Source organism: Sinocyclocheilus grahami, unplaced genomic scaffold, assembly GCF_001515645.1.
Source record: "Sinocyclocheilus grahami isolate Dianchi unplaced genomic scaffold, SAMN03320097.WGS_v1.1 scaffold459.1, whole genome shotgun sequence".
Classification (NCBI taxonomy): domain Eukaryota; kingdom Metazoa; phylum Chordata; class Actinopteri; order Cypriniformes; family Cyprinidae; genus Sinocyclocheilus; species Sinocyclocheilus grahami.
In genome coordinates, this window is record NW_015505638.1 from 23986 (window position 1) to 51199 (window position 27214).

The following is a 27214-nucleotide window of genomic DNA, read 5'->3' on the forward strand; positions in this document are numbered from 1 at the left end:
GCACATGCTAAATGTAACTTATTTAGCATGCATATTTAATGAACAAGCAAGATGTTACTTGTCACTGGCATTAGCGCATCATTGCTGTATAGAGTCAATGTAGTGTTTACCTTCATGTGGTCTACTCTTCAGCATAGCAGCCCACGCAGGCTATGAAAGAGAATGTCTCACATGTTTGTGCCATACGAAGAACGCCAAGGCGTTTCCACAGAGGAGAAGAAGAATGCACCATATCAAGGACACACCAATGTGGAGAAGGACAGAGAAAGAAATAAAGCAAAGAATTCTGTGTGGAGAGTGACTGACTGCTTTTTCAGATGTATGCAAAATCCACATCCCCCAGCCTTAAGGGTACATTTCTATAATTTAAGTGTGACTGTTTGGATTTATTCAGAACTTGGAATACCTCCCTTTATTCAGTCAAAATGTAATTATTGATTTGCAGTATGTTTTTTGTTGAAATACTGTATTATGAAGAGAGATATGAAGATAAGTAATTTAAATGGTAAAGAAGCTGTTTTTAAAGGTAACCTAAAAATGTGCTTTGTAACATCCAAATTAACAGGTTTTATTCATGCCAAAGATATTTTTCTTGATTGAATAAACGTGACTACGTTAAGTAATATAAATAAACGTAATTTTTAAAAGTTATATCAGGAAGAAATAGAGCTGATTAAAATCAGGAAGAAATAAAGTTGGTTTATATCAGGAAGAAATAGAGCTGAAAGATAACTGTAACCAATTTTTAGTTGTTGAAAAGCATTAACCGCTAGTATGTAATTATGTGTAATAATCTAATCTAATGTCTGAGAACGCGAACAATGTACTGTAAGTAAATACAGGAAAATTAGATTTTCATGTCGTTTCTTTATGTCTTCTAAATTAATCGTGTTGTACGCAAAATCCACATCCACCAACCTCAAGGGCACGTTTCTATAATTTAAAAAATACAGAAAAATTAGATTTTCACATAGTTTTTTATGCCTTCTAAATTAGTACAAATATTAAAGCCAGACGATTATGTTTCGGGTCATAAAGACACGTGCGTAGCAGTCTAACCTTTACTATTTTACGAATATATCTTCTGCGTTTTCATTTAATCTTAACCTACTATATTGAAACACCTCTTCGAAGTAATAAGGGAGCGTATAGGTCAGCAATCATTCATTCCTGTCATACCCTATAAGTTCTTTTCAGGACACAGACAAATTATCAGCCGTAAAAAAATAAATAAATAAAACAACGTCTATGAAATATGAAACGTATATGAAATGTATGTCAATTATCAAACCCTTTTATATGATTTCCCCCCTTTTATTTAAGTCAGTGAAAGGGGCTTGGGCTTGTTTGAAAAAAAAAAGATCATACAATATTAATTAATATTAATAATATTAATTAACAGCCTTGCAAATGCTTTTCGACTAAATAAACACCAATATTTATTTGAAATACCACTTTATTTTTATTCTATCGTTGCAGTTGTTCTGCAAAACAAAACAAAAAATCCCGTTTTTACAGAATTAGTTAAATGCTTTTGGTAATAAAAAGTGCGGATTTGACAGGTAATTCAAATGGTCAGATAGTCTTTTTTTGAAAGCAAAATATAATGCAAACGCATCTGTTTTATGGAATAAACCCGTCTTTATAAAGTGCAGCTCCACATTGTGATGCCGAGATGTCCTCAATACCAATAAGCATGTTATGAGATTAACTTCATGAGTGCCTCCTTCACAAAATTATTTAATTTACTAGGGGAACATTTGCTTCTGCAAGATTTTTCACAATAATTTTATAAAATAAACAAACAATTCATAACTAATTTATGTACATGGATAATTTAGCTACTTAAGAGCAAAGTCTATTTCAATACGTCCAGAAATTGGTCCATTAATCATTGTGTTTACTCGACTCCTGGTCGCTCTGATCATCTGTGAAGCAAACGTCGACGTCGCTGTCGTTGTCGTTGTCGCTTTTTTGTTGGGCATCTTCGAAGATGCCTTCGATTTTGTCGTCGGATTTTTTGATGCTTTGACCAGGATGCCTCGATTTGACGTGCCTTTCCAAATCTCGCCTGCGCACGAGCACCTTCCCGCAGAACTCGCACCTGTAGGGCGTATTGCCCTCCGCGTGGAGTCGGATGTGTTTGTTGAGATTGCTGGGATCGCCAAAGGGCCTAAAACACACTTTACATTTGAGTGGTTTGTAGCCTGTATGAGTCCTCATGTGAATCTTCAGCCCGTATTTTCGAGAGTACAATTTGCCACAATACAGACACAAATGTCCCTTTTTTGGCTTGCCCGAGTTTGGGTTAGATGCGGGCAGACACTCAAGTCGTGAACGGTTCTTCTCTACGGCGATTTCAGACAGCTGTTGCGTGTGCATCGCTATCTCCATGTCGATATTCGTAATCGCGTTTAGATCTGGAGTCAGAGGTGGTGCACCAAAGTAGTCTGGGTATTTAAACAGGTTTCCGAAGTGAAATTTAAGAGGATAGTATGGGGAACTATACAGGAGCTCTCCGTTGTAAACCGAGAATGGCATGAGGGGTATGTTGCAGTCCCCATTGTAGGATTTCCCCCCATCAAATTGTGGCAACGAGAACCTCTCGAAGTGAAAGCCGGCCGGTAGCTGGGAGTAGCGCGAGGGGGACAGGGCAGGGTGCATGCGGCTGTCAACGTGCTTGAAAGTAGAGGTCTCTTCAAAATGTGGCAGTAGAGGAAAGCCACGGATGCTGTTTGCGCAGGGGATCACGGGAGGTGTGCTGTCCGTGGAGTGCGCGCATTTTGAGGGCTGAACGTTAGGTAGAGGTGACTTGATGTTCCCCAGTAGTTTGCTAAACCCGATATGGTTCGGTTTCCCATTAGGCTCAGCTCTCACTATCTCAGCCAGGGAGATCTTCGAAAGTCCCATTGGTTTGAAAGCAGAGCGCACGCCGGGATGGAAACCCATGCTGTTGAGCACAGAAGATGTTCCGCAGAGGCCCAGGATGTGCCCGGGGTTCCTGGTGGGGGTCACGCTCATGTCAAGGGCTCTGTCCTGCTCCTCTGCGCTCGGTTTTTTCGATAGTCCCGTTTTATTGGCGAATGGTGAGGTGGGCACGACCCGTTTCACTGTGTCTGACATGAAAGTGCTGTGGCCATTTCGTGGAGAGGAGGACGTATTTGGGATGTCCCCTGATTTCGGAGATCTGTTAAAGTTGTCTGAGGCTCTGGCTTGCTCGTTGCTCACCAAACTTCTGCCGTTGCTTAACGCACAATGGAAATGCACGTGAGCTTTCATGGTGTTTGGGTATTTGAATATTCTCCAGCAGTACCAGCAAATGTAGCGCTCCTCGCCTGAAACAAAAATTAAAAAGCCATTAAAATCCGTGTTTTACAATTAGATTACATCAGAGCCTTTTTGAGTTCGACAAAAACAAAAATCTAGTAATGCGTGAAAAAGATACACATAGGCAACTCAAGAACGAGAATAAAATAATTATTGATCAGAACTGGTTCTTTGCGGAATATGATAAACCTTTTTTAAAGCCGGCAGTCATGACTTTTTATGACCACGCCTTGGTCACATTGGCATGACACCAGTTGGGCAGTCTGGGGTCAATGCTATAGATGTAATGATTTTGTAATCTGCAAAACCCCCTTGTTTATTGTCACCATCAAAAGAGCAAGCCCCGACCCAATCTGGCGCTTACAAACCAATGCACTGAATAGTGACTTTCTCTGTGCGCTTTCCCGTGGAATTGACGGCAGCTGTTGCTTGAAATCGCTAGTCGCATAAGACAATGAGGCTGGCCCATCTGTTGACGCTGGAGAATAGGAAGCGTATGTCAAGGAGCGCACCGCGTATTGGCCAGAGAGTAGAGCTCACAGTACAGCGTCGCAAATCAGGGCAATATACATCCCACATAAAAGTTTGCATTCACTAGCCAACAATACCTAACGCAGCAGCTAATTTACCATAGAGCACCTTTTTGAATTTATTTGCTTTTGAATAGATGAATATTAATGACTAGATGACATTTGTTAACCTCTTCCCCTCGCAGATCTACACCGTGCCTCAGCCCAGGAAAGACAGGACTTTATTAGCGAATGAATTAAGAGAGATAATACAGCCGTAGTACTGAACCGTATCAATCATATATAGCAAATACAGTAGCCTGCAGTATTTGTGTGTACTCAGCTCGATAATTCTCAACCAATCAATAGCAGTTACTGCCCCAGACAACAGACCTTTCGATTTACTAAACACGGATAATCTGACAACATTCACAGATAAGCCTATGAAATCGGATTTGAATCGGATTTGCCTTTATTCTGCTGGTGGCAGCGTTGCTTAAAATCCGTTTGTTGCTTGACAAAATATATACCATTAGATTTTAAAATATTTTATTTAGAAATGCTTTATTTGATTATACCAAAATTGCATGAATTACGTTGGGGGAAAAGGCAATTTCATTTCAAAACAATTTCATGATGTAAATGACCGCATACAACCTGTATTTCTGAAATGTATTAAATTAAGAGTCTGAAGTGTATTTTCTACTTTATATTTTTTTTAAATCCACACTTTTAAATAAACGAAATTCTAGTGTAAGTCTCACCTTTTTCATCATGTGTTGGAGTTGCAGTCGTAGGAATGTCAAACCATTGCGCCAGCGCGTTGGAATACCAAACACTCAATTCTTCTCCAGCCTGTATTTCTCTCAGCACACTGTAGACTATCTTTTGAAGGACGTACAATTGTTAGAAATTGTCTGAAATTTAAATAGGATCAAATTCATTCGTTGTTGCTTAACTCACCTGTCCTCCAGGTAAATCCGAGACTGCCTCGAGGTTCTGTTCTTGACTGTTCCTGGCCGCGCGTATTAAACCGATCCAATCTGGAGCTGCACTGCCAGACTCATCCACGAATTCTCCCCTCACCAGACGAATCTACAAATGCACATTTGAACATGAACAACCTGTTTTAATTTGTTGACTTGACTTATAACGGAATGTAGCTAAAACAGTCAAACAGTTTATTGTGATGTCTGCCTGCTTTAAAGCTGTTGAAATTATTTTAGAATAGTATTTTAGTATATTTCTCTAAAAATGTTTAAATGTATTTTATATATGTTTGAAATGCTAATCATTTCAGATTTTCTTTTGTTTTCTTTTTTTCTCACACATAGTTAATTAGCACCGCAAGGTATTTCAAACAAAAACGCGTTAATATCGTTTTATTCGGTCTATTAGACAATGGCGATAATTTTCAAGGAACATAATTGAGTTGATATGAGAACCGAATTTGAAGAGTGTCAAAGCATTTCTATTCTGTTCAAACAAATTAAAGATTAAAGCGTGACATTTGACACAGAGATTGCACCTGATGATCGCCCATGGCCGCGGGGCTGCATTTACGCGCATCAATCACAGAACCAGACAGCGTAAAGAGCTCCAGTCTATTTACAACTTATTTAGGAAAGTAAATGCCATTTATATGTGACGCCTTTTACGCCCCTTTGATTTACGAATATTCCACATTTTAATAGTAGAATAAAACTATTTTAAAATATTTTCTTGAATTTTAAACAATACATTGATTTATCCTGTATTTAAAAGAACGATTTATACTAATATTTAGTAGTGTTTCCAGTTCAATTTAATTCGTATTTTATTTACTAATTGTCTGGTTTACTGTTATCTTTTTCTAAAAAAAAAAAGAAATGGTACATGGGAATAACCAGCCTTCAAGCCTTTGAAATTTAAAGGGGAGAGGTCATGAAATCTCGCGCAGAAACTCAAGTCACCCTATTAACGCGGTTAAGTAAAAGGCATAGAATGCCATGTTGTCCTGCTAATGTAACTCAATTATTTCCAAACTGACAGCACAAACCAATTAATACGAGGATGCTTTATGAAGAGTGACAGGTCAGCATCGAGGAACGTAAGATGTTCTTAACTTTTTTAGCTGCATGTTTCTTTTTTTGAAAAAAGCAATGTTAATACTAATACTAATAATGAATATTATGTTAATAATAACATTACTTTCATCTAAAAAGAAATAATAATAATAATTATTATTATTAACTGTAATTATTGCATAGTTTTACATTTATGTGCACTTGTATGTAGTTGTCAGTCAATAGATTGAATAAAAAAAAGCTGCAGAAAAAAATACAAATGGTAGAGGCATGTTTGCATTCATTATCCAGCCTATATTCTACAGTATTGTGCTTGTTTAAAATGTCACGAATGCATAATTCGTTTGCAATGGGAAGGGAAAAAAATCACATTTCTCTCAAGGTGCATTTTATATAAAAAAAACTTTTCGAAAGTCATTAAGTTTAACACTGTCTACAAGGAAACAAATCAAACTAACTCGCCTTCTTTTTCACTCCAAGTTCCTTGCGGTCCGAAACATACTTCCCCAGTTTGAAGATGCCCGGGACCGGTCCTATCCGAAGCCCGGCTGGGATGCTGCAGTCGGCGAACACACTGATAGTGGGTGTCCGAATCGCTTGCATGGCTGGCTCTGTGTGAAGCTGCGCTATCAGAACCAGGAAGACCAAGCAGGCACTGATTGAGATGAGCAGAGAGTCTGAGATGAGGACAGACTAATATCCGCCCGCCAAGTGACGCGGTGGCGTGTGTGATCCGGCTTTTCTTATGGCGCAGTCAGGTACCCCTCGGCACATTAATGCGCAAGGGCGAGCAGCGCGCTATGAGAGAGTTGCGCTCTTTTAGCAGCTGTAGAACCCTCCGAAATGGTCACATGGAGACTTTCCCTCACCCTCACGCATAATGAACCGCTCCAAACGGTCAAGAGACAATAGGCCCCAGCGACCTTCCCATCCCCAAAATCCAATTTGTCAAGGGCAGAGAAAAGAGAGTGCAGAATCAAAGGTCTGGCGCAGCCATTAATCCTCAGCATGTGGCTTTGTCCGCCAGACAGTTCCGATATTTTAAGTGACAAATCCACTGTATAATTTCTCCATAAATTCTCTCCCCTTGTATTGTTCCTATACAAACCAGTTTTTGGAAATCAGTGACTACTTTAAATCTACTTGGCTGCATCCTTTTAGGTTTTATGTACTTCAAAGCTCTTTATTCGCTCCCTGGCTGCATTGTCTGTTGCCGTTTCAACAAAAGGAGCAGGAATGTTTGGGAGACTTGTTAACTTCTATTGACTCCCGGCGTGTGCCGTGCTGGGACCGGGCAGGTACTCAACGGGAAAACCAGCCAAAAAAAAGAGCCACTTTCAACATAACCACCACCTTATCATTTCACACTTTTTGACAACAGGGCACGTATCAGGATGGTCGCATTCAGTTTTGACGAAGCGCACTGCAGGACTCCAGAATTCATGGAAAGTGGGGAAAAAGGACAAAACACGAAATCTTGTACAAGACAAGAGTTTCTGCTTGCCAATATTTCATCTCATGGCAGCTTTCGGTGTCTTCACTTGTATTTAATGTTCTCAAGAGGAAAGAGTTTTTTTTTTTTCCATGTTCAACATTTAGGTCAAAGTGATCATTTTACCCCGGACGAATTAAAATACTTGATCCATGTAATATAAAGCATTGATTGAATATGCTACCAAATTTACTAAACAGCTAGTTTAAATTTCGAATTTAATGTTTTGTTTTAAATGGTTTTTATTATTTAGACATGTGGCAAGAGGAGCCCACTACTTTGACTCAGGACCCTTGGGTGTCATTTGAAGTGACTTCAGTGGTATTGTTACCACTGGTTTTAAAACATCATTTGACCTATTTGATCTTGGTCCTCAATGACTGAACAGAGGCCGAGGGAAAGATACACGAATTCGTGGGCGATAAATTCAAGCCATGAACATGTCCTGCTAACCTCTGGCCTGGCGACTCTTCGATGACACTTCTCTGTAATTGGAGAAGCAGAGGTGGGATTTCTTTCTTCAGGAAACGCTACCCCACTGCTCCTTTCTGGGAGCTTTCTCTTTGGGCTCCTTAATGAGTCAAAGAGCGTGAACGACACGCGAACAATTTTTGAATAGGCGCATGCAAAGCCCGGCTGTGTGGTGGGTTATTTATTAATGTTGCTATTTGTGACTGGTTCCCATCCGCTCTGCAACAGCGGGTCCGGCCTCTACAGCTCTCACACCAGCCGGGCACATTCTCATTCTTGTCTTGTGTCTTTAAAGGCGAAGTTTTCCAACTAATAAATTGTGCACAAAGGCGGAAACGGGGACGTTTTCTTTTCTGTCCTCCTAACCGGGAAAAGCAAAGGGTGAAAGTCATCCCAAAGCGCTCATTGGAGCACGGTTTTTGGGAGCTAAAGCAGTGTTCAGAGCAAATGGGATGGAAAATTAAATGAAATCAAATAGCTTGAACGCTCTCATTGTCCGCTGTCTTTTAAATGGCACATTAATTACATGGTAGCAGCTTTATTTCGGAACAATACTGTGGACCCGAAAGGAGCATTCCAGAACATTTTTTACGTGTCGGATTGTGAGATTCGGAGAAAGTGTTGGTCAGGTGGTTGAAAGCTTTTTCTCAAGGTCTCAGCGTTACAATTCGAGCTCAAATGTGGGATTTGATTTAACAGGTTGCCAAATAATGAAGCATGAATGTAGGGTAACAGCGACTGTGTGAAGAACTGCAGTGTCCCACCAGGGGTTTCATTCACGCGTCCAAACTGGGCTTGAGTGCCAAGGGTTCACCACTCTATCTGAACGATGCACAATGCCCGAGCTCTCTACAAAACGTTTTTTCGCTAACCACTCAGCCATACAAATTCCCTTTACAGGCTCTTACTTTCTTTTTTCATTGTTTTCCTTTAATATATTCCCATTGCAAATAAGGAAAACAACTCGTTTTGTATACTAAATCATTTGCAACATTTCTTTGTACTTGTACATCGATTTCAACAAGTCGCATGGCTTAGTCTATAATAGCCTGCTTCCAACAAGAGTAGGCTAAATGTCGGGAAATTAAAAAAATTAATAAAATGTGTCATTAATAATTTATTCATTTATTTTACATGAACAAAAATATGTTTTTCTACAAATATGAATCTTACATGCCTATTTTAATGCGCTTAACCTACTCGCTCTTGCGGGAAAGTGCAAGCCTCACAAAGGACGGACCAGCTGCGTCGCAGATAGGGGATGCGGGTGGGACATTAGTGACGCGATTGAATAGTAATTATGCTTGTATGGGAGTCCCACCAGATGACATGATTGGGATTTTAACCCAGACTAATATTCAAAGTCGCATTAGAAAGTGGCGAGATAAGTGGCTACTGATTCGACTCTGTTCATGCGTGCTCCCATTTCTAAATGCTCTCAAAAGGAAGGGGGCTGCTTCGTTTCAGTATTCAAAGCCTGAACAAAGTTAGCTCTGCCTTTTGAACCGAATTTCCCCAACTTTAACTCTCTTGCCCCAGTTGAAAGGCCTCGCATAATGGGATGTAAACTTGTCTGAATTGAAATGTTTCGGTGTACCTTATAAATTCATACCCTTTTTCACTCGAGCGCGTAAGAATGAACCTTCAGTCTCTCTGATTCTCTCTGCTGTCGAACGCCTTTACCGCGAGCTCTATTTGTGAAGTTCATTTTTAGGCAAATGTATTCAGAGGAGGTTTGCAGTGAATGGCTCTGTGTGTCAACCGGGCCTAATTGGGATTAAGGCACTAAAACCATATGCAAAAAGTGACAGAATTTCTCAGGTTTTAGAAAGCACCAACTTTTGCCCTCTTTTGATCTTCAGATCATTTAAGTATATAATTAGTAAATAATTTGGGTGTCTGCAAAATATTTTTGATGCACCGAAAATTGTTCTGACACAATATTTACACTTTTGATTCATTTTGAATGAGACATTACACATTTTTGCACTTCTTTTAAATTAAAATTAATGGAAATACTTTTAAATAGGCCTGACAAAAAAAAATCTTTAAAACATCATTGCATTTGCACGTTGCTTTGTAATGACCACATTTAAGTTCTTTTTCAGAATCTTCAAATGTGTATGTGGGCCTGGCAGGACCCTGGATAGCTCCCGTCTTTGAAAGGTCGTATGGCCACTCACGTAAACGTCAGCTAATTATATTGATAATGCACGCAAGCGGGCAATGCATGAGGCTGTTCATTTTTATAACGCCGTAATGCATATCACCAATTTTACAACGCCTATAGCTCGGGATGCGCATTACAGGACTGGCAAAAGGCATGTTAATGATATGAATCAGCGACCACTGGACTGTCTGTAGGTCCTCATTAATGGCCAGGATTGACATTTCTGGGTTTTTCATAATGTCCTGTGGATTTCTGTAGAGAAACAATGCAAGACAAGTACTGGCCGTTAATTGCGCCTCCGTTTCGGCTGGGATGAGCTTGTGGAAATGATGACCGTAGCCAAAATAGTAATGAGGGGCTATTGATTAACCCGATATGTTCAAGACCCTGAATCGTCCCAGTGCTGTCAATTAAAAAAGATCTAGCGAACTGACCTGAGATAGGAATAATAATAATAATAACCACTTACAATGTTAAACAGAAAGTCAGTGAAGCTGATTAATTATTTGGGCTGAACAATATAATGCATAGTGTCTAAATAATAAATTATAGTGTGGTGTAGTGTATTTTATAAAATTATATGAATAAAATTTAAAATATGGATAAAATAAATGCATTTCACTTGTTTTTATTGTCGCCAGACATACTAAAATTCACACAAATCATATGAATGTGAACAGACCTTTGAGTCATGTATGGGCTTATTTCAATATTTCGATTTATTTGTCTAATTGTCTTCACTGAATATTAAAGTTGATTAGTATTTTGTGTTTATATTGAGGACTGTTATTACATTACCATTCAAATGTATTTTACAATTTTTAAGAAATTACTTTAATTCAAGTATCCATTAAACTGATCAAAAAAGACTGAAGTACTTTTTACAGTAAATTATTTGAAAATAAGTGTAATAATATAAATGTACAGAGTTTTTAAGCATGTTGGTGATTTTCATTGCTACAGCTTTAGTGATCACTGTTGCCCCAAATTTAAAAAAGAATTTCTGTTTAGAATATATCCACAGGGACATTTTTACAGAAGAGATTTTAGTTTGTTCTTCCGTTCCTGGAACTCTTGAACACCCGTTTACTGTTTGGATGTTTTCAATTAGCTTTCAGTGAAAAATAATAATATTTATCCCTTAGTTTTATAAAATACTCTGTTTTTGAGAATATATTGAATTTCCTTTGTTTCTGACATAGCGGACATGGTAATTTTGGTGGTTAAATACCACATTTACACATGCAAATGGAAGAAATGTAAACCCTCCTTTACTGTATTTCATGATTTTGTGAGAATATTTCAAAGTTTGCTTACAAATACTTCAAAGAAAACTAAGCAGAAAGATGGGAAACATATACTCATCATTTACAAAATAGTTACTATTTTAGTGCTCTTCTGATTTCTATTAAATTTCAAATCTTGCTTTTTGTCAGTGCACTGAGAGGAAAACACATTTTAAAATATTCAAATAGAAAGCAGTTCTTTCAAATTGTAGATTTACTGTTTTAACTGTATTTTTGATACTGAGCAGAAGAGATTGTTTCAAAACCATTAAAAAAAATCTCACTGACCTTTTTTGAATGGTGGTGTATATTATAGGCTATATTTTATTTATAATATATATTTTTAAATCATGTATTTTAACCCATATATAACAGCCCACATTATCTTATATATAATTTTAAAAAATATGCAATTGAATGCCACATGGCATTCATGACATATTTGATTTGACCGGACTTGAAATATCATTATCATTACTTTCCAAAGGATCAAAAAGCAACATGAATATAAATTAGGCTATATTTATGAGTGTTGGATAAACTCTTTAGAAATTAGGCATTCAAATCAACCGCAGCTAAGCAGCAAACAAAATGCATTCATATTTTTTTTTCTAAACAAGAAAAAGCATAGGCTACTGTGCTTTATCGTATCTAAATGCTTGCTATTGTTTTCAAGGGAAGTCCGGCAGCTGCGATACAGAAAGCTGAGCGAACACCTAGGCCTATGTAAAGAGTCGTTGCTATGGAAATAATCAGTGCTTGAAGTGGAAAAAAAGAAGTGCTGGTAACCCCTAACCCCAAAATAAATAAATATAGGCCTATACATAAATATATACATAAAAAATAAATACATTTTCATCATTCCCAATGTATGTATATAATGCCGAAAGAAAGAAAGAAAGAAAGAAAGAAAGAAAGAAAGAAAGAAAATAGTTTAGAGCATTTTAATATTAATAAGCACCAATTAAGCTGTGATACCAAACAGGACCACAGGGAGACGCCAAAAGACCACTAAACCTGCTGCCTTAACCTGACTGTACGTTACGGATCCATTCAGAATAACTAAACCACTGACCAGAGCATAGTCTAAAACACCTTCAACCGGCATTCATTATAAAACACTCGTGCTTTTAAGCCAAATACACGCTGAACAGAATAAACTGCCATCTGGACTCGAGTCACTACAGTATTCTCTCTGCCATCTCTGATGAAATTGACCATGTTTTCTCTGCATTAGCGCTGTTTTGAACGTATTACTTATAACTAATGCATTTCCTTACTGGATTTATGGATATTCCAGAAGTTTGCCGGTTTCAAATGACCTCCTGTGTAGTGTGCTTTATAGTGTCTAATCACTCAGACACTGACGCTTTTGGCAGGGGGTCAAAATTGGGCACAACACCGGCAACATGTCAGAAGTGCTGGTGCGCACAAAAAAGTGCCAGTACGCTAAAGACTAAAATATTGAAAAGTGCCAGTACGCTAAAGACTAAAATATTTAAGTGCCGTAAGCACTGGAAATAATACACTGTCTAGTCTATAACCGGTAGTATTGGAGCAGCTTAGTAAAAAGTGCCTTAACTAACACTATCACACCGGGCCCGGACGGTGTCAAAGCACATAGAACCCCTTATAATCAGTCATTCAGTAACTGAGTGCGAGCGCTACAGTAAACAGATGCCGCGTTCTCTGACGTGTCCTACTCCATACAGAGGAGAGGTCTCCATGTAGAGACGGCGTTAGGATGTGGCAGACCATTTTCTTTTGCAAGTTTCAGCTCATGCATCTTTGGTGTAAACTCGCCTTAACCAAACGTCCCCCAAGAACACCTCAGCGCCCCCTTTCAAAAATATTGCTTCCAGCACTCCTAAGTACTCCAGTGCACATGTCTCTCACACTTCCAGACAGTTTGAGTGTTTGGCGTGTTCCAGTGTGAACCGATCAGGATGGATCAGATGCAGACGAGGAGGGCAGATTTTGATAGAATGGGGCCATACAGTGAGTGTGACTTCATGTTGTGGCAGTACCGTTCTTATGACAGTTTGCATGGGATTCCCCTTTGGCCAAAGAATCCAGGTGATAAGCGTGGAGTGACACAGCTACACTCCCTGCCTTTATCCTAAGTTGTTTTCCTGTCTGTTCCTTCCTCATCATCTGTCTCCAACACAGTCATAATGTGCCCTGCATGTTACACCTGTTGATGTTGTAGATGTATGCACAAACAATGAAGTAACAAAACCCGCAAAAAGATGGAATGCTCAGAGCTTTATTTCCAGTAGTGGACAAGCAATGCAAGAAGCAAGCTGATTTTTGGTTTGTAAGGCACACATTTCTGAAGGCATGATTGGTGAGCAGAAAACACCACTACTCTTCATCATATGCTGCTCCAGAGATGGAATAAGATTTCTCCTGTGTGTTGCTCTCCAGCGTGTCATCCTCAGTTTTAACGGTTCTGTGGGAAAAATCAATGCAGAATCTAAGTGGCCTGGAATGAAACTCTAAAACATTAATTCTAAAAAAATTTTTTCTAAAGGAACAACATGTAAAGACAGATATGGGAATGGGATAGGAATATGACTTAAGGTCAGTACTGAAGTTCTTGTGCAGACACCACAGAAAGAACATATGCAAACCACTAAGTCACGGCTCTGACAGAAAGCTTGATTTTAATGCTACCTGATAAGCACAGTCTTCCTCTCTGTCATCTCCACAGCCTGCTCTTGAGTGTAGTCAACAGTGGTGCCTGGGCCGCCAACCCCACTGGTGATGCCATTAACAAGACCTCCGCTATTACCACCTCCAAGACCTGTGGCAGGACCACTGCCAATGCCTCCTCCAAGACCTCTGGCAAGCCCACTGTCTAGACCTCCTCCAAGACCTGTGGCTGGACCACCACCAGGACCTCCGGCAAGACCTCCACCCACTCTATCAACAATTCCTGCAACATCTGCGGCTCCAGCACCATGAACACTTATGCTGCTGCTCATGAGGGACATGGTTTGCATGCTCTGCATAACAGAAGTAATACGAGAGTCTTCACCCTCAATGAGCTTCCTGTGAACAAAAATTTTGAAGGAAGAATTGATGAAAATGGCACGTTTTGAAATGCTTAAATTCTGGTATGTTTTACCCTGAAACCTACAAGTGTTTTGGGAGTTGTTGGTATTTGTTTGGATTTAAACAGTATTTCAAGAATCTAAAATCTACCTGTATGTGGTAATAACAGATGGCTCCCATTCTGACACTGCAATTAAATCTGATTTTTCACAACGTGAATCTTGGAGGAAAAACGCCACAGATTAGCTGTGAAGTGAGTGAAAGGTAACGTGTGGCTGATTTGGCGAAGATGCATTTATTTGTCACTTTGGGTTTTATTAGGTCACACAGTCATTGAGAGCGCTTGAGTTTCCTTGAGGCCGTGTGTGATTTCTAACGGATCAATAAATACAATTAAAAAGAAACTGTGTTCTAACATGTTCTAACAAAGACATTATTTGCCACCAGACAAAAGAATAGGCCTAATTAAATTTGGCAGTCGCAAAATCTCTCTAAGTTACACTAGGCAAATATTTAAAGTAACTGTATAAATCATTTTGTGAAATGTATATTTTTTTATTATATGTTTGTATGTTAAATTGTTATATATGCTAATTATGTGCATCCATATATTTAATCATAAAAAATAAAATATAAATTTAATAAAATATAAAATGAATCATATATTCTGTCTATCTATCTATCTATCGATCTATAATTGATGTATTTTTTATGTATATATATATATATATACATTTTGGATTATATATTTAGATTGTTTTACAGTATCATTAATTTTATATTACAAGATTTTTTATTGTTTTAAAAAAATGCATACACATATAACAAAATAGAAATACATACTTTTTATTTTGTTGTATATGTATATGCATTTCTTTAATAATAAAATTACTGATATTTATTATATATTTAAGATATTCATTTTGTATATATTTTAATTTTAGATAAAATTTTTATGATTGAATATATGGATAAATATGTTAAAATATCTTTAAATATTTCCTTACTGTAACAATATACTATACATATGCTTAAAAATTAAAAATATAGTGACTTTTTTATTGTTGTAAGTTGTAATGTTCTCATGTTTTCTCTTTTATTGAAAGTTTACTTTGAGTATCTCCTATAAATGCCAGAAACAATTAATTACTTTGAGGTGGAAAAAAATATGTAGGTTTAACAAATTGCATTTATTTATCTGTGCATGCAGGATGGGCGATGCTTACCTGGTCACGAGGGGCTGACTGCGTGAGGCTGAGATGGTCCTCCGACCCACTGCCATGCTGCTGGTGCTGACAGCGCTGGCTTTACGGGTGTAGCTGGCTGAACGGCACCTCCCAACATCCCGTCTGACGGGAGAAGGGCTGCTGACCCTCACCTGGTAAGATGAGGTGCTGGCATCCTCGAAATGGCGGCGATAGGATGAGATCCTTTCTGGGCTGCGACTCATCATGGGTCAGTGGACAAACTTTAAAGCCTTACTGTGTTGATTTTCCTCTTTGCAAGTTCTGCTCACAAATCCAGACTCCCAGAGATCCAGGCGTTTTATACTCCGCTATAAACATGAGTTAATGCTATGGGAATGTTGAGCCTCTGCACCATCAAGAATTGGGCCCGTCACTCAAACATCTGTCAGGGTCTTGAGAGGTGTTGAATAGAGGGGTAAATTATGAGACAAGACTCCATTAGTTCGGAGGTGCAGTCGTGATGTGATGTGGTTTGATATAGGGATTTAATTACACAAGCTTCTAGACAGGGCAAGGAATAATGTCACAAGGTCAATCTGTGCAGAGGGATACTGATATGTGAGAGATGACACTAATGTGGTCACTATTTACATGGCAGAATGTGTAAAAATGAGAAATGCAAAGGGAATTAACTAGTGTTTTTCTATGGCCTGTCTGAGATTCACACTTGAAATGACTGAAAGGATTTAAGTGGGAATTACAAAAGTCCTTGAAGTCTCTTTAATCAGGACCTAAAGAATAGTATTTTTTTCTTAAAAATGGTGCAGATGGTATTAGTTTCAGCTGAATTATAGTCTAATCTTTAATCATTACAGAACTTTTTTTTTTGCTGACTTAATATGGTTTGAGATTATTTCTGACTATCTAAGATTTGCCAGGCATGTGGGAGGAAGGCTGGGTCTGCATCTCTCTGAGATGTGAACAGTGGCTAAATGAGCTCAAACACTCAGGCGTTATTTTACTCCTGCTATCTCATTCAATTACAGTACATTAGTCACTCATCCCTACAGCAGTGCTCGGGGGAAAAACTATGACAGCATTGGTAAAGACAATAGAATAGCCTCTTTATTGGCAATAATAAGGCACTGTTATCTTTGTCCACTTATGCTGCTTTGCTGACTTAAATTTAAATCAATTTTCTAAATTTCAGATTCATCAGTGAGAGACAGCTGTCACATCCACATTAATGATGACAATCGTACACATAATTCTTATGATCATACACATACATATGGCCCAAAGACTAATATGACTAAGACTAACAGTGCACTCTCAGAAAATAAAAATGGTGCAAAAGTTGGGACGGTATTAATATGTACACTTTAGGTATTATGTATCTATTAGGTACTAATATGAATCATTCAGGGCTAAACAAAGTACAAAGGTTTACCGACCCAGTAACAGATTGATGGGCGATGCTTACCTGGTCACGAGGGGCTGACTGCGTGAGGCTGAGATGGTCCTCCGACCCACTGCCATGCTGCTGCTGCTGACAGCGCTGGCTTTACGGGTGTAGCTGGCTGAACGGCACCTCCCAACATCCCGTCTGACGGGAGAAGGGCTGCTGACCCTCACCTGGTAAGATGAGGTGCTGGCATCCTCGAAATGGCGGCGATAGGATGAGATCCTTTCTGGGCTGCGACTCATCATGGGTCAGTGGACAAACTTTAAAGCCTTACTGTGTTGATTTTCCTCTTTGCAAGTTCTGCTCACAAATCCAGACTCCCAGAGATCCAGGCGTTTTATACTCCGCTATAAACATGAGTTAATGCTATGGGAATGTTGAGCCTCTGCACCATCAAGAATTGGGCCCGTCACTCAAACATCTGTCAGGGTCTTGAGAGGTGTTGAATAGAGGGGTAAATTATGAGACAAGACTCTATTAGTTCGGAGGTGCAGTCGTGATGTGATGTGGTTTGATATAGGGATTTAATTACACAAGCTTCTAGACAGGGCAAGGAATAATGTCACAAGGTCAATCTGTGCAGAGGGATACTGATATGTGAGAGATGACACTAATGTGGTCACTATTTACATGGCAGAATGTGTAAAAATGAGAAATGCAAAGGGAATTAACTAGTGTTTTTCTATGGCCTGTCTGAGATTCACACTTGAAATGACTGAAAGGATTTAAGTGGGAATTACAAAAGTCCTTGAAGTCTCTTTAATCAGGACCTAAAGAATAGTATTTTTTTCTTAAAAATGGTGCAGATGGTATTAGTTTCAGCTGAATTATAGTCTAATCTTTAATCATTACAGAACTTTTTTTTTGCTGACTTAATATGGTTTGAGATTCTTTCTGACTATCTAAGATTTGCCAGGCATGTGGGAGGAAGGCTGGGTCTGCATCTCTCTGAGATGTGAACAGTGGCTAAATGAGCTCAAACACTCAGGCGTTATTTTACTCCTGCTATCTCATTCAATTACAGTACATTAGTCACTCATCCCTACAGCAGTGCTCGGGGGAAAAACTATGACAGCATTGGTAAAGACAATAGAATAGCCTCTTTATTGGCAATAATAAGGCACTGTTATCTTTGTCCACTTATGCTGCTTTGCTGACTTAAATTTAAATCAATTTTCTAAATTTCAGATTCATCAGTGAGAGACAGCTGTCACATCCACATTAATGATGACAATCGTACACATAATTCTTATGATCATACACATACATATGGCCCAAAGACTAATATGACTAAGACTAACAGTGCACTCTCAGAAAATAAAAATGGTGCAAAAGTTGGGACGGTATTAATATGTACACTTTAGGTATTATGTATCTATTAGGTACTAATATGAATCATTCAGGGCTAAACAAAGTACAAAGGTTTACCGACCCAGTAACAGATTTTGTACCATTTGTTTTCTTGTTTGAATGTAAGACATTCTTCTATGATTATATAATGACAGTACCATGTACAGCTCTTGTTGTCATTAGTCACAGATTATCCTGAAACATGTGTAAGTAACAAAGGCTTATGAAGTGCCAGATGATAGCAGGAAATTTATTATTTCTATGGTTGAAATTGTTGAACATTTACAATATCATTAAAAGTTTAAAATGTAATTGAGTCCTGTGATAGCAAAGTTGTCCTGCTTAATGTTTTTGTTATATATATATATATATATATATATATATATACACACACAAACAGGATGTAGACAATTTAAAATAATCACATTTTATTTAAAATAATCACATTTTGTTGCTTTGCAGCCTGAAATGAAGACACACAGAGTTTTTGTTTTATCCAGCTATATTTACTGAGTGCAACTTATAACATCCAAGTGAACGATAACACCAACATGTCAGAAAAGGAAGAAAAAAAAATCAGAGTTGGAAAAAGGATCACCCCCTTCTGTCAGTATTTTGTTAAACCACCTTTTGCATTAATTACAGCCTTTAGTCTGTTGGGATATGTCTCTACTAACTTTGCACCTCTAGACTTTGCGATATTTGCCCACTCAAGTTCAGTTAAATTTGATGACCATTTGTGGACTGCAGACTTCAAGTCATTTCACAGATTTTTAAGGGGGTTTAAGTCTGGGCTCTGACTAGGCCATGCAAGGACATTCACATTCATTTTCTCATTCAACCACTGTGTGCTCAGTTTTGCTGTGTGCTTTGGGTCATAGACATGTTGGAAGGTATACCTTCTTCCCATTGACATCTTTCTGGCAGAGGGCAGCAGATTTTCCTCAAGAATCTGTTTTCTGTCAAAAAATCCATTTTTCCTTCTATTCTGATAAGTGCTCCAGTCCCTGCTGCAGAGAAACACCCCCATAACAGGATATTACCACCTCCAGGCTTTACTGTAGGAATGGTGTTAATTGGATGGTGAGCTCTATTGGATTTCCGCCAGACATATCATTTGGTGTTGATGCCAAATAATTCAACTTTAGTCTCATCGGTCTCAGAATCTTCAAGGTGTGTTTTGGCAAAGCTCAGTTGTGACTGCATGTGGCCTTTCTTGAGGAGTGGCTTTTTTTCTTGCAGCCCTCCCATACAAGCCACATTTGTTGAGCATTTGTAATATTGTTGTCAAATGCACACAATAACCACTCTTTGTCATAAATTCCTGCAACTGCTTCAGAGTTGCTGTAGGCCTCTTGGTAGCCTCTCTGACCAGTTTCCTCCTGGCTCTTTCATCCAGTTTGGAGTGACGTCCCGATCCAGGGAGGGTCTGTGTTGTACCAAATATCTTCCACTTCTTAATAATAGACTTCATTGTGCTTCTAGACATTGATAAAGCCTTTGCATTTTTTGTATCTATCTCCTGACTTGTGCCTGTCAGTGTTGCCAACTGCTTTCAGAATGAATCAGAATCAGAATCAGAATGAGTTTTTATTGCCAGGTATGTTTACACATACGAGGAATTTGTTTTCATGACAGAAGCTCCACAGTGTAACAGAATGACAGTGACAGAACAAAAACACAGATAATAAAAAATAGAAAAATAGAACAAGTAACTAAGGAATAAAAATATACAAATCGACAATTGTATGTACAGGTATATAACAATAGACAGTTGTATGTACAGGTATATTATGTGCAAATTGAAATGTAGACTGAGTATGAGTGTTAGATAAATAAGTGTATGAGTGAATAAATAGTGTCTGTTCCACAGTTATTGTCAAGTGTTCATGAGATGGATGGCCTGAGGGAAGAAACTGTTCCGGTGTCTGGTCGTTCTGGTGCTCAGAGCTCTGTAGCGTCGACCAGATGGCAACAGTGCAAAGAGGGAGTGTGCTGGATGTGAGGGGTCCAGAGTGATTCTGCCAGCCCTTTTGCTCACTCTGGACGAGTACAGTTCTTGGAGAGAAGGGAGGGTTGTACCAATGATTCGCTCAGCAGTCCGGACTACCCTCTGAAGTCTTCTGAGGTCAGACTTGGTAGCTGAGCTGAACCAGACAGTTATTGAAGTGCAGAGGACAGATTCAATAATGGCGGATCTAACTCTAACACTTTCTATTCGATTTCTACTCTATTTCAATTTCTATTCTATCTACTTGTTTTAAGTAGTTTTTCTTTGTGTGTGTATGTGTGTGAGTGTTTATGTGTGTATTATTTATTTATATATATATATACATATATACACACCTTGCTATGTGTACTGCGTTAGGCTAACCGAGACTTGTCATTTGCACATATATTGTTGCTCTTTCGTTAGTTTTGACTGCTTTTATTGTCCTCATTTGTAAGTCGCTTTGGATAAAAGCATCTGCTAAATGACTAAATGTAAATGAATGTAGATCAGTGGGCAAGATGAGAACTTAAGATAAGGTTTGACCAAGAAGTTGCTATATTTGTCCTTAAACTTTTGGAAAAAAAAGTCTAAAAAGGGGTGGGGAAGTCGCTAAATCTAGCAATTATATTCCATAGATCTTTTGACAGTGCTTTGTCGCCCATAGTTGATTGTTTGTTTCAGTTGCACTACCAAGGACTGAAATACTCCAGGAAAGCTCTTTTCATACTGAGCTAATCAAAATGGCCACAGCTGATCACAGTTGAAAGTCAAATGGCTATTTGTGTGCCATTGAGAAGGTGATTAGCTACACTTGATTGAGTTTACAAGTCATTTTTATGAGGGGTGTGATCCTTTTTCCAACTCAGTGATTCTGGTGCACATAAATCTTTTAGTTTTATCTCACTAAATAACAATATGTACAGTACATAAGGTTTTTATATTTAGTGAAGAAAACCTGAGTAATTCTTGCCAGTGCAAAACTCAAGGCACACCATTTAACATTGATATTCATATCTATAGCACAAATAATAAGGAATGAGTTATATTCTGAATTTTAATATTAAGTTAAAAAAAATATTTAGCAGTTGTTTTTATCGACAACGACAAATGAGATAATAGGACAGCTATTTTTTTAAATAGCACAATACGCACAATTGTAGCATCAAGTTTTATTTTCAAGAATACAAAAACATAACTCTCCAGTTAATTTTATACAGTGCTATGTTGACTTCATAAATCACTGGATAAAATGTATACACATTTTTCCCGATATTTGGATTGCCTGCTCAAAATATTTAGGTTTAACTAGGCAAACAGCCAAGAGCCCTTTGAACAAAAGTTGTAACATACACACTGTAGGCCACTGCACTTCCCATTCAAACTGACGAGTCCTTAACCATCTTCAAGAAACGACTACAAACACATCTGTTCCACCTTTATTTGACCCTCTAACTCTAACACTTTCTATTCGATTTCTACTCTATTTCAATTTCTATTCTATCTACTTGTTTTAAGTAGTTTTTCTTTGTGTGTGTATGTGTGTGAGTGTTTATGTGTGTATTATTTATTTATATATATATATACATATATACACACCTTGCTATGTGTACTGCGTTAGGCTAACCGAGACTTGTCATTTGCACATATATTGTTGCTCTTTCGTTAGTTTTGACTGCTTTTATTGTCCTCATTTGTAAGTCGCTTTGGATAAAAGCATCTGCTAAATGACTAAATGTAAATGAATGTAGATCAGTGGGCAAGATGAGAACTTAAGATAAGGTTTGACCAAGAAGTTGCTATATTTGTCCTTAAACTTTTGGAAAAAAAAGTCTAAAAAGGGGTGGGGAAGTCGCTAAATCTAGCAATTATATTCCATAGATCTTTTGACAGTGCTTTGTCGCCCATAGTTGATTGTTTGTTTCAGTTGCACTACCAAGGACTGAAATACTCCAGGAAAGCTCTTTTCATACTGAGCTAATCAAAATGGCCACAGCTGATCACAGTTGAAAGTCAAATGGCTATTTGTGTGCCATTGAGAAGGTGATTAGCTACACTTGATTGAGTTTACAAGTCATTTTTATGAGGGGTGTGATCCTTTTTCCAACTCAGTGATTCTGGTGCACATAAATCTTTTAGTTTTATCTCACTAAATAACAATATGTACAGTACATAAGGTTTTTATATTTAGTGAAGAAAACCTGAGTAATTCTTGCCAGTGCAAAACTCAAGGCACACCATTTAACATTGATATTCATATCTATAGCACAAATAATAAGGAATGAGTTATATTCTGAATTTTAATATTAAGTTAAAAAAAAAATTTAGCAGTTGTTTTTATCGACAACGACAAATGAGATAATAGGACAGCTATTTTTTTAAATAGCACAATACGCACAATTGTAGCATCAAGTTTTATTTTCAAGAATACAAAAACATAACTCTCCAGTTAATTTTATACAGTGCTATGTTGACTTCATAAATCACTGGATAAAATGTATACACATTTTTCCCGATATTTGGATTGCCTGCTCAAAATATTTAGGTTTAACTAGGCAAACAGCCAAGAGCCCTTTGAACAAAAGTTGTAACATACACACTGTAGGCCACTGCACTTCCCATTCAAACTGACTACATCAAATAAAATATCAGCGTAGAATGTGCACTGCTCACATCATGTAACAGTGCATTTTTGCAGGCTTAAAATATAATCACACCATTCTTTTATTTCCATTCAATACCGTTAAACGATTCAGTCTTAGTGGCACACTTTGACTCAGTGTCAATGGTATAATTCAGACTGCAGTACAAGTCAATAAAACTACTATCACAGTGTTAACATGACTACAGCGTGACAATCACTCTTTGGTTTTTATTAATTGACGTTCTGCCCATTCTTGCCATCCGCCTGGATAATGCTGAACCCTACAAAAGCAGAGAGTAAATTAGACAACTAAAGCAAACAGAACATCAATATACAGTATATAGCCTATTGATCTTAAACTGGTTTAAATGTGCAATTTCTTTTATTTCTTCTTCAGAAAAAAACATTTTCTATTATGCATTTCATAAAAGCATTTATCATACGTATGCCATTGAAGAATTTGTTTATTGTTTTTGTTCTACCATTTTTGCAATTGAAATATAAGTGAACTGCATTTCAAAAGTTAATATTTTCATAAAATATAGTTGGGAAAATGCAACATTTGCTTTTGGCCTATGTCCCTCAATCAGGTTTGATTTTGGCTCATTGTAGTAAAAAGTCTGGGCAGCCCTGCATTAAAGTATCATTAGATTCACATAACCTACATTTGAATGTACTTGAGAAGTCGTCCTTTTCAAGAATGAAACTTTGTGTAAAGAGGCAAAGAAACAATCACTTGCTGTGTAATAAGCATAACTGCTCACTTGGTGTATCCTAAAGACACTGCAGTTTCCAGGGCTGTTTTGCTTCTTACACCCGCTAGGCAGGAGAACACTATATTTTGAGAGTGTGATGGCATGTCTCCTCCGTATTTCTCCTTGAATTCATCAGGCTTGAGCTGGAGAGCGGAGTTCACCTGGCCCACTGCAGAAGAGAGGGTACAGTATTATAATTTATATAATGTGCCTTTAAATAAACAGTATACGGATTAGGCCGTGCATTGACTCACATGGCACGTTAATTGACCCCGGTATGTTCCCGTATTCCCTGAGTTCCCACGGCTCACGGACGTCTATAACTACACTGGATTCGGACAGCAGCAGTTTCTTCAGCTGCTCGTTGGACACATCTACTGAAGGCTGACTTGAAGAGCTGAAACTTCGTAATGAAGTACCATCATAACGAATGACACGGATGTCTGAAAGACAGATAAGACACATTTGACCAACAGAGGCCGTTCTTCTGCTACACGTACAGTTGTCATGTGATATTTCCCCTTTAAAAAGAAGTGTCCCCTTTAGAACAAAATCAGTTTTTAAAGTAACGTTACTTATTACAGTCCAAACTTTTCCAAATACTCGGAGACAGAAATCACATATGTCAAATCGGTAAAGATAAATGGAAGAGTCACAGTGATTTCTTTCAGAACTATCGATGTTAAGCACGGTATATTACATTTAACTGTTAAATAGGCCTATCAATGCAATATTTCAACACTCACGCTGTAAGCAACGCAAATATGTCCTGCATGAAGTAGTTGCCAGTCGTCTTGTAACAGGATTGACACTTCTGCTCGCTAAAACACGGACAATACTCCTCGTTAGCCGTGAAGAGACATTTAACGCCATGCTAGGATTTATGGTAATGAAAGCTACACGATGACGATGCTCCTTATTTCTTGTTTTGTATTTAAATATGGACGAAAACACGGTGGGACTGACTGTAGGTTACCTAGCTGGATCGCAGCTACCCACTACTCTTGCACGCATGCGCACAACTACAACTACGTATTAGCAGTGACGTAAGCTACTCTTCTTTTGCGCCCCAAACTCGTATGCAAAATTTTCTTGGAATATATTCATGTCTCGCTTCCCTGTTTCTGTATGTTTCTACAAGTATGCAAAACCCTTCCCTCATAGTCATAATATGTGAATCTTCTGTTCGTCATGGTTTTTTAATGGTATGAATTTTCAACATATATGTAGAGAGGAATTTTTTTTTTCAATTCGTCAGTTATGGTTATGCCGTTGACAGGGGACTATCCTGTCTAAACTGTATTCCAATGCTGTCCTCTCAGTATACATGTCGTTCATAAAGCCTAGGACTGCTACTGACTGTAATGTCAACCCACTGAGATAACTGAGATGGAAAAAATACTTGGGTGCAGTGTTGAGGGTAACGCATCACAAGTAACGCGAGTTACGTAATCAGATTACTTTTCAAGTAACTAGTAAAGTAACGCATTACTTTTTAATTTACAAGAGAATATCAATTTATTGATTGACAGCTCTCCTGTCCCCATGTTGAGAGAAATCAGATGTTACTGTAGTTCTAAAATAAATATGAATATGTATTACATTAATTCATATCACTCACAAAAAAAACACAGATTCAGTACTCCTCAAAATGAATTTAAAAAATGCAACTCAGAATATGACACAAACCTGCAATAATTAAATGTTAAGCAACACAAATATCCTTTATGTATTTAATCCCATTCTATTAACCAATGTCTTTGCTTCTGACCTTCGATGATCCAGTTCAACCGTAATAATAAGCAAAAATTACTCTAGACAAACATTTGTGTGTCTTTTTTTATTGCTGAAGTGTGTTGAAATGTCATCTTCTGCATTCTACTGTACGGACGTAAATTTACATTTCCTTCAGCCTGAGGCTTATTCATTTCACTTTTGGTGTGAAAAGGCTTTTATATTTGCCAAAAATATAACTTTTTTTTTATTTGAAAAACAAATAAGCCCTGTCCAGATTTAAAAAGTAACGCAAAAGTAACGTAACGCATTACTTTCCATAAAAAGTAACTAAGTAACGTAATTAGTTATTTTTTTATGGAGTAACGCAATATTGTAATGCATTACTTTTAAAAGTAACTTTCCCCAACACTGCTTAGGTGTGTAAATAGATTATCTTAATTCCATAGTTTTAAACTGTATGTTCTACAGTTTAAAGTATAAATAAACATTTGTTGAGGGGCAAAATCAGAATACGAAATATAATGTAAGTTTACATGTTGTGTGTCTTGAGTTTTGCAGGTTGTAGACTTTTAGTTAGATTGGATTGTTTTAAAATAATTATTTATTTTTTTTAGGGATATTTTTTAGCTTTTTAGTTTTATTTTAATGTTTTATTCTTATTTTTAAGTCATTTTTAGCCTTTTATTTACATTTTAAAGCAGTTTTTAGCCTTTTGGGTAAATAATGGATTGTTTGAATATAATTCTTTTAAATTGAAAGTCATTTTGCACCCACCTTGGAAGTTTGCTGAGACCCTCTAGTGAGCCCTGCCCTCCAGACATATGTGTTGTTTGATAATAGAGTTTTAGGCTTTAAAAACACAATTTTAACTGTGCTGTGGGCTCTCATTCTTACTGAGTGACTTTTTTCCTAGATACAAATGCGGCTGAAAGACCCCTTCTCTTTAAAAACCGCAGACATGACCAAGCGGTCTAAGAAGCCTCGCGATGAAGACTCGTCTGACGAGGTTGGCGGTAAGAAAAGGTTTCAATGTAATTTCTCATGCCAGTACATTAGTCATGGGCTGCTTGATACTCATTGTAAAAATCACAGAGAAGCATCCAAAGCATTTATCAGGCATTAAGGATTTATCGTGCATGTAGTTTATTCCGATTCAGGTTGTGGATTTACCAGTGCTCGCATAGAATTGTAAACTCTATAGATGCATTCTAGATGTATATTTTGGTGTCATCTAGGATTGCCTTGTCAGCATGTGAGCAGAGCAGTGGACCTCAGCTCAGTGAAGAAGGCAGTGACAGGCAACCTGTGGTCGGTGTGCTCCGATTGCCTTAAAGAGAGGAACATGCTTGAGGGAGAAGCAGCAGGAGCACATGACGTTCTCGTGTGCCTCAAGTGTGGGTTCCAGGTGAGATCTTCTCACCCTGCAGCACTAATATATTGTGTTACAATATAGGCAGTTTTGTCAGTGTGCAGTGACCGGTTGTTTGCGGCTTATTCACATTTCACAAACATATGAAACTTGACTTCCATAACAGACAATTTATTATAGGATATTTGCACACAAAGCAAGAATAACTGACAAGATATTTAAAACACTTTTAAGGCATTTTTATATGCTTAAATTCACACTGATTTGTCAAATATGTAAAAGTTAAAAAAAAAAAATTTTTTTTTGAAAGAAATCTCTTCTGCTCATCAAGCCTGCATT

The 27214-nt window shown here is 37.8% G+C and overlaps 3 protein-coding genes across 4 annotated transcripts in view; 1 reads left to right on the forward strand and 2 right to left on the reverse strand.

The window, feature by feature from the left end:
• Positions 1–1555: 1555 nt before the first annotated feature.
• LOC107552802 (PR domain containing 13) lies at positions 1556–6784 on the reverse strand. Its single transcript, XM_016234796.1, has 4 exons — positions 6365–6784; positions 4800–4931; positions 4601–4721; positions 1556–3335 (listed from the first exon to the last, which is right to left on the reverse strand). Exons 1-4 carry the CDS (start codon positions 6503–6505, stop codon positions 1888–1890), a joined length of 1842 nt encoding a protein of 613 aa, XP_016090282.1. The 5' UTR covers positions 6506–6784; the 3' UTR covers positions 1556–1887.
• A 15994-nt stretch (positions 6785–22778) lies between these two features.
• Positions 22779–24830, reverse strand: LOC107552803 (thiosulfate sulfurtransferase/rhodanese-like domain-containing protein 3). Of its 2 annotated transcripts, none has more exons than XM_016234798.1 (4): positions 24528–24830; positions 24024–24212; positions 23779–23938; positions 22779–23295 (listed from the first exon to the last, which is right to left on the reverse strand). In XM_016234798.1, exons 1-4 carry the CDS (start codon positions 24640–24642, stop codon positions 23229–23231), a joined length of 531 nt encoding a protein of 176 aa, XP_016090284.1. In that variant the 5' UTR covers positions 24643–24830; the 3' UTR covers positions 22779–23228. The 2 variants fall into 2 exon arrangements, with proteins under 2 accessions (XP_016090284.1, XP_016090283.1); XM_016234797.1 differs by having other exon boundaries at positions 24516–24830.
• A 1527-nt stretch (positions 24831–26357) lies between these two features.
• LOC107552817 (ubiquitin carboxyl-terminal hydrolase 45-like) overlaps positions 26358–27214 on the forward strand; it is a 47938-nt gene continuing 47081 nt past the window's right edge. Inside the window, exons 1-2 of the mRNA XM_016234804.1 lie at positions 26358–26519; positions 26742–26911. Of these exons, the coding sequence (XP_016090290.1) occupies positions 26426–26519; positions 26742–26911 (264 nt within the window). The 5' untranslated portion in view covers positions 26358–26425. The remainder of the gene's footprint in view (positions 26520–26741; positions 26912–27214) is intronic.